We start from the raw sequence: 7,813 nt of genomic DNA on the forward strand, positions 1-7,813 counted from the left end.
GGACAGCCCCGCGCCCGGCCTGAGCCCGGGTCTCTGGCCCTTTGGACGCGGTGATGGAGGGGGAGGGCCCGCACCTCCCACGGGTGGGCTGGGCGAGCCGCAGAACTCCGGAAACTTCTCCCTCAGCATGGCCCGCAGCTCCTTGTCCAATTTGGGGTTGTCGAACAGGGGCGCCAGGTGCCTGTGGGGAGCGCGAGCAAAGGTCGGCTTCGGAGCCCCTCACTCCGAGCCCGACGCAGGTAAAGCGATCGGCCTGAGCCCGACCAGTAAAACTGGGCCACGCTCAGACCCCGCAGAGGGTCACCGGGAGACAGCGAAGGCATAAAGCCCTTTGAGCGCGGCGCACATGGCGACAGGGGAGACGTTGCTCTGAGAGCCAAGAGGACACGTGTGGCATCTGCCGTGGAGCCAGCGCTCCTCACGCGTCTCTGGGGACAGGGCCCACCCGTGCGTGGCGGGGTCTGCACACGCCCGACCTGCCGAGGCCCGAGAAGCAGCCTGCAGCCCACAGCCCGGCCCCGCCCACGTCAACGGGAACCCTTACGCCAAGACCCGCTTCTCCACGATGTGGCTCAACGAGGAGAAGACGCCCTGCCGCACGTGGCCCTCCAGCGGCGGGTAGAAGTTGGGAATGATCTGGAAAGGAAGGCGGGGAGGACAGTGAGCGCAGCCCCATCCAGGGAGCGTACTGCACGAGCTCCAACCAGCGGCTCTGGCTCCGATCAGAGGACCCGGGGATACGACCACGGGAAGGACTGGAATGTTCCCGCCCATTCCAGGCTGTTGAAACGGGGACCTGCTGCTCCTCCAGGAGGTGAGACTATTAGGTAGTCGTCTCTGAGGCTGAGGAACCCTGCAGAGACATGGACAGCCGGCCACGGCCCACTGGAGACAGTGGGGCAGGGAGGGAGGACGCCTGGCCTGGGGGGACCACGCCCCCTCCTGCCATAGGCCGAGGGCAAGGGAAGGCCTCTTTGCAGCCCGGAGGTCCAGGGGGCACACGCCCGCCCCGGCAGCTGGGCGCGGAGGGCGAGGACACGCACGCGGCACATGAAATCCAGGAGAGTAGCGGTGATGGCCGGGTGGGGCTTCATGGAGTGATGCATGACCAGGATGGCTGGCTCTGTGGACACACAACGGGAGGGCCACTTCAGAGCCTGCTCCCAGCCCCACAGCCCGCTGGCCGACGCCGCCCAATGGCCCCGGACACTTGCACTTCTCCCTGCCCCCCATTCCCCCCGGGCAGACCACAAAGTAGACAACCCCCCAAAAGGCTGGGAGCCCTCGTCCCCGGCACGCAGCCTGCAGGAGGGCAGTGGCAGGAGAGGAGAGGCATGTGGCTGGCCTTTTCTACTGCAGACAGCACCCCAAGTCCAAGCCCAGGCGGTGGGAACAAGGGGTGAGTGTCGCGTGGCCCACCCAGCAACCTCCCTGCTAGGCCCAGGGAGCACCACCGGGGGACTACAGAACTGCTCCGGCCACGCCGCCGCCCCTCCACGCCGCCGCCCCTCCACGCTGCCCTGAGGTTCGGGACAGGCCACGCCGAGGCCGCCAGCGGGCAGGGGTGGGTGGTGCTGGCTGGTGGCAGCCACGTACCTATGTTCATGATGCTGTCCTTATCTGGGCTGAAGAACAGCCAGTCATAAAACAGGGCCAGCTTGGCGTTGGACGCAGCGACATTTGACTGCAAGAGGGAGGGGAGGCACGAGGGCTGGTTTCAGCGGCCAGCTCCCCTCCATTCGTTCGCCCAAGGCAGGCCCCCGGGCCAGACCCCGCCAACCACAAAATTCAGGTCTAAGGGAGATGGGGTGGGAGCTCCACAGGGGTGCGAGGTACAGGGCACCCAAGTCTATACGAGTGTGAGTCCCTTGTGGTCTCGCCAACCCAGGGGCTGGGGCTCGGCCTGGGTTCTCACACACCCTGAACACACCCTGGTCCTATAAGGGGGGACGCCGGGGCCTGGGGGTCCCTGGTCACCCCTGAACTGAGAGGCACTCATCTGAGCCTTTGCTGGGCTCCCCAGGGACATTGCTGAAGGAGAGAGCCCCGGAGGAGCCCGCTGTTGTATCTGAGTCAGCACATTCCACAGGCCGGTCGGATGGGGGAGGGAGAGCCTTTACACAAGAGGTCAGAGGGCGACTAGATGCCAGAGACAGACAGCCCCCACCCCAGCACGGGGGTGGGGACGTGAGGTGGGGGGGCAGGGGGGTTGCTAGGCGTAAGGAGCTGGGGAGCACAGGCCCTAAACCTGAGAAAGGATGGTTCAGGAGAAAAGCTGTATGTGGCTTCTGGAAGATGGACACCAGACACCCAGGCTTGGGGACTGGCAGGCAAAGTGCAGGTGAGCCCATCCAACCCCACCCCAAACGGGAAGAAACGTGCATGAGTAAATTTCTAGGGACAGAAATTTCTAGAAGAGGTGGGGTAAACGCCGAGAGGCCAGCAGGCAGCGAGTGAGAGAGGGCCTTCCGGGGCCGGGAGACAGGGGAGCAGGAGGGGAGAGGGACCCTCTGCCACCCATGGCCTCCGCCCCGTGGCCCAGCTGCTCACCGTGCATGTTGTCAGCAGCCAACCAATGATGGCCCATCGGGGCAGGACATCTGAACTGAGCACCTCATTAGAAGGGTGGACAACCCCACAGATGTAGCGAATGAGGTCGCAGCGTAGAGACTGGCTATCTGGGGTGGACAGGTATTGGCGCTGGAACCAGTCCTGGTATCGCTTCTGTTGACCAAACCGCACCTGGGGGACAGAGACGTTGGAAAGAGAAACTTGGCGGAGAGGCTGGGGACCCTGGGCAGAGGAAGATGAGCACTGGCCACCACCAGGTGGGGCCTAGACTTCGGCTGCTCGCCACAATGTACTCGTTCACGCGCACTGTGTCTCAGGCCGCCCTCCTCCGGGACGACCTCCCAGATGTTAAAGAACGCAGCGGAGCATTTGTTCTGGCCACCGACCTGATGCCACGTTTACCCCCGATGCTGCTGTAGGCCACGCCCGGCTCCCTGCTCCCGCACTGGCTGCGGGCTCCCAGCCACGAGCAGCACCTCGCCTTCCCTTGAGCTACTTGTGAACAGCGACCCGGGAACAGGAGCTGAGCCCGTTCACCCCTCGGCACTGACTGGCTTTCCAACTGTCACTGTCTGAGGTACGTGGACCTGCCAGCCCCCCGTAGCAAGGCCTTCCCCTGACAGACTGCGTGGTGGCAAGCAGCGACACCCGGTCCCCAAATTCAACCCAAACAGAAAGCAGAGTTAAAGAAATCCAAAAACATCTAGACCCCACTGTCTAGTATAACTTTCTACAAATGTAGCTACTGACACCAAGGTACTGAAGTTTTCATTTCACTACTTAAATCGCAACACACGGCTGGTGGCCACCGCGTGGGACAGCGCAGACCCAGACAGTTCTCCCGGATGACATGGGGTGCTGCAAGCTGGCTAGAGCAGCGGTCCCCTGATGCCAGACTGGCCGCAGAGGAGCTGATGCCCAGCGACTCTGTTAAAAATAGATTCCTCAGTCTGACTGTCCAGGACAGAGGGATCTAGGAAGGGGTATTTTATACACGCTCCCCGAGCAATTTGCTGTCAGTCAGCCATGACTGGGAACCAGAAGGCCAGCGGTCTCTTCCTGAGAGCTCGTGGTCCCCCCCGGGGGGACAGTGGGTTTCCCAGAGTGAACACCTCGCCCTGCCCTTCTGTGGCATGTTTCACACTTGTCAGTTACGTTGTTGATGCACAGTTACTGGTTTAGCGTCTGCTTTACACAGGCCAGAAGCATCATAAGCGCTGGAACTGTCTCTCTTACTTAACACTGTATCCCCAGTTCTTTCTTTTTTTAAATAATTTTTGATTTTTCAATTACAGTTGACATACAATGTTCCCTAGCTCTCAGCACTGTGCCCAGTGCCAGGTAGGTTGGGGGCATCACCTGACCAGGACTCCACTAGTCAGCAATCGATAGTGCCCAACCGATGGCTGGAGGCAGTCCCACTGGTGCCTGTAGCCCCCGCCTGCCGGCACAGGCGAGCTCACCCCCGCAGCCAGTGCGTGCAGCCCCTGCCTGCCGGCACAGGCGAGCTCACCCGGGAGGTCATGAAGAGGAGCTTGGTCTCCATGTCTGGGGTTAGGCGACATGCCAGAAATTTCCGGGACGTTCTTGACTGAAGCAGCTGCAGGATGCCTGCACCAAGCGGGCAAGGGAAGAGAAGAGAGAAGCCTGAGGACCAGGGTGGACGGAGGCAGGTGGGGAGCCCGGGCCAGGTGCTGATGGCCAGTGGCCTTGTTCGTGGGGAAATTCCAAGGCGACACCAAGACAGGTCGGCGCAGGTACAAGCGAGGGTTTAACCAGCACCGCGTGTTCTGCTCTGGCCACCCACTGTCCCCGGGACCCAGAGGGGTCTCTCCCACTGGCCGTCTGGAGCCCCCCACGCACATTATTCCAGCTGGCAACATGTGGGCAAGTTAGCGGGGAAACGTGGGAGTCCCTAGCCTCTCTCCCTGCTCCTGAATGTCCTGTCACTGGGTCCCGGGACCACTGTGCTGGTGGCAACAGCGTGAGCTCTGCAGTCAGACAGACCTGGACCCAGATGCTGCCTCTGACACCTACTAGCTGCGTGGCCTTGGGCAAACTACTCAAGCTCTCCACCCTCGTTTTCTTTATCTGCAAACACGGAAAGTAAAACCTCTACCGTACAGGGAAGTCTGAGGATTGAGAGTTCGCGTGCGCCTGGCACACAGCAGGCACTCACGACTCAGCGCGCGCTCAGCGTGAGGGCTTGCGAGGCAAACCGCGACTTCCTCTCTCCCTTCCTGGCTTCCCAGGCCCTGGACGACTGCTTTCGTGTTGTGTGCATGTGCACACGCACACACACGTGCACACACGCATGCGTGGTAGAGGTGACGTGAGGGAGCAAAGCTGCAGGTACCGTTCAGACCGCAGGCAGGACCCCGGGGAGGGGAGAGGGACGTGGAAGGGCCCCGTCAGGGAGGCACACGGAGCCTCCTTCCCTCCCCCACAGAGGATTCCGACCAAGCTGGACCCTTGGAATTCAGAGGCGGGACCGCGCCCAGGAGGAGCCTTCTTTTACAGGACTCCGTCCAGCCCCGCTGCTGACTCAGTCTCACGAGCTGACCTCTGACTCCCCCGCTGGACTCAGTGGAGCTGGAAACTGGTCATCGGCTCACCTCCTGAGCCAAACAGCTGTCGGCAGATAAGGGGAAGGACAGTCCCTGCCTCGCATCTCCTTAGGAGCAGGCAGTAGAGTTAGGCTGGAGCCTGCCAAGGAGGGCCAGTCTGGGAACCATGGCCAGCTGTAGTGGGCAGAGCCCGCCTGGTCCCGGGCTTCCTACGTCTGACTGCTAAGCCTCTCCTACCCACCAACCTCTGCCTCTTGATTCAAGTGGCCCATACGCACTGACCTCCCGCCTCGAGGACAGGAAGTCGGCCTTTACTTACCTGTGAACTGAGGACTCAAGGCTTGCGGGTTATGGATAATATCTTTCCAAAGCAGTTCAAATTCTGGTATCCTGGCAACATTCTGGAGTAGCCTTACGAGGTCCCGGCCAATCATCAAGCATTCCATGAACTTGATGGGGGGAGGGGTGGACAGGAAAGAGAAGAAAAACACGGATTGTTTACCTGCTGCAGGGCAAGAGGGCCGAAGAGATTATACAATTTCTCCTGGAACCAAGGGACTGGCTCCTGGCTGTTCAGGGCAAGAGAGTGAGAAGTCGGGGGCTGAATTCACGAAGAAGTTACTGGAAGCTGCTGAGGCCCTGCTGGCCTTCGCGTTAGCCTTCTGCCCTTTCCTCCCAGAACTGTCTTGATCCCGGTCGGGACAGGACTGGCGAAGTGGCCCCAACACCTCACCCCAGGCTCACCGGGTCTAAGAGACCACCCTGTGGTAACGGGCCTAGTCTGTGCCTGCTGTCCAGAAGGACGCATTAGCCACGTGTGCCTAACGTGCACTTAAAATGTGGCTGATTCAGCTCAGAGGCTGAATTTAAAATTTTTATCTAATTTTAATTAATTCAACTTAAATTGCCACACGTGGCCAGCGGCTCCTCATTAGAGAGCACAGCCCTGGGGTCTTCACGCGGGAGACCTGAGAGTGGACGAGTCACACGGCGTGCAGGTGTGGGGATGGCCACGGTGGGCGTGCAAGCGTCCACGAAGCTGACGGGGAAAACCCCCAGACGCCGAGTGACAGGCAGCATCTCCGGGGAGTATGGCCATCCCTCGCCGACGGCCCGCCCTCCCGCCTCGTGTGTCTCGGAGTGATGGAGACACACCTGGCCCCGAGCCACCCCCATGTCTCTGCACGGAACCCGGGGTACCCCGACCCGGTGCCAGCCCCCCACCGTGTTGTGCTCACCCGCTCCCGCAGCAGGGCGGTGCAGAAGCCCACCTCCTTCTGCCGCAGGGCCTGCAGCTGGGCGGTACCGTGGTGGTCGACGATGAGGCGCAGGTACGTGTACACGGCCATGGCCACCAGGAGGCTGCTCTTCAGCAGCCACTCCCTGCGGGGACACGGCCCTGCCGTCTGCACTGCCCACCCCTACCCCGCCCCCAGCTCCAGGGCCTTAGAAATGCCTGCGGCTGGCCTGGGAGTCGGGTCTTTGGTTCCCTGACTGCTTGCTCACACTGTCACTGCCGAGAGCTATCACCTGGCTATGGTGGGGACGACTTCCCGCTACTCTCCTAGGTGCCCGAGAAGGATAACCGCTAGATGAAAGCAACTTCTCTTTACCACAGAAATGTGCCGTAACTTTTACCCGGCTCAGACTGTGGGAAGAAAGGTTTGCAGCATCCCTAAGCCAGCAGCTATCGAGGCGTGATGCGAGGATGTCTGGGGACCACCGAGACCCTGTGAGGGCCCTGGAGGTTTCAGAGCAGAGTGTCAGCCCTTCCGCCATGCCCGTCGCAAGAGCCGGCCATGCCACCAACCTTTCCCGGCTGTCTAGCCACTGATCCCACTCCCAGACGCTGAGTCACCTGCCCTAAATCACAATCTGAAAAGAAGGACGAGATTTTGGATGGCAAAGCCCATTTTCCCAAGAGCTGTAGAATTTCCCTGCAGGAAAGGGGGTGATGAGCTGTGTGCACCCCGCTGCTTTAGAAGAAGGGGATGTAGGGGGGAGAGTCCAAAACCTCTAACGCTGTCTCTAAGTGCCCAAACTGGGGAGCCGTCCCCCACAGGCAAGCAGCTTGTAATGGCTTTGCCCCCCCTTCCCCCCCTGCTAGAAGGAGGGGGCCAGGGGAAGAAGCTGGGGAGTTTTAATTAATCCAGCTGAGCTACATCCTGGTTCCGGAAAAGTGCTCAGCCACCTAATTGAGAGACGCTGACCTTTCCTTTCACAGAATGGAGGCGGCAGCCAAGGACACTGTGGAGGGTCCCCTCCCCCGCCGGCTACCTTTGATTCCACAGCCCTGGAGACACTTGGGAGGGAGGAGGGAGGGATTAGGGGTGTCCAAGAGGACAGCTTTACATGTCCAGGGGCTTACCGGCACCAAAGCCTGAGTGCTCGGAGGGCAGGAGGAGAGGCAGGCAGTTATGGGCCAGTGCTGGGGCGGCGCTGACCGCCCGGACCAGGGGAGCTCAGCTTTAAGGTGTGGAACGGGAGGTGTCCGGCCCCAGGAACAAAGTGAGAAAAGCTACTTTTTAGGAAGGTCGCTGGCAGACCTGAACCCTGGGATGGGTGGCGAGGACACGGGGAGGAAAGGGAGGCTCTCTGGCTGGGGATGGCGGACAGGCAGAGGCCCCCAGAGGCGGGCGGAGGCCTGGCGGACCGGCCACGGCGCTGCTGCGCCA

General features: G+C 61.2%; 1 protein-coding gene across 2 annotated transcripts in view; it reads right to left on the reverse strand.

The window, feature by feature from the left end:
• Positions 1-7,813, reverse strand: part of INTS3 (integrator complex subunit 3) — a 30,033-nt gene that overhangs the window by 7,004 nt on the left and 15,216 nt on the right. For both annotated transcript variants that reach the window (XM_025040860.1, XM_006923586.3), the window contains exons 7-14: positions 6,377-6,521; positions 5,458-5,587; positions 4,085-4,182; positions 2,551-2,742; positions 1,597-1,684; positions 1,044-1,123; positions 545-636; positions 75-181 (exon numbers count right to left, since the gene is read on the reverse strand). In XM_025040860.1, coding sequence (XP_024896628.1) covers positions 75-181; positions 545-636; positions 1,044-1,123; positions 1,597-1,684; positions 2,551-2,742; positions 4,085-4,182; positions 5,458-5,587; positions 6,377-6,521 — 932 coding nt within the window. The remainder of the gene's footprint in view (positions 1-74; positions 182-544; positions 637-1,043; positions 1,124-1,596; positions 1,685-2,550; positions 2,743-4,084; positions 4,183-5,457; positions 5,588-6,376; positions 6,522-7,813) is intronic.

The sequence above is a fragment of the Pteropus alecto genome, unplaced genomic scaffold, assembly GCF_000325575.1.
Source record: "Pteropus alecto unplaced genomic scaffold, ASM32557v1 scaffold49, whole genome shotgun sequence".
In the NCBI taxonomy this organism is placed as follows: Eukaryota; Metazoa; Chordata; class Mammalia; order Chiroptera; family Pteropodidae; genus Pteropus; species Pteropus alecto.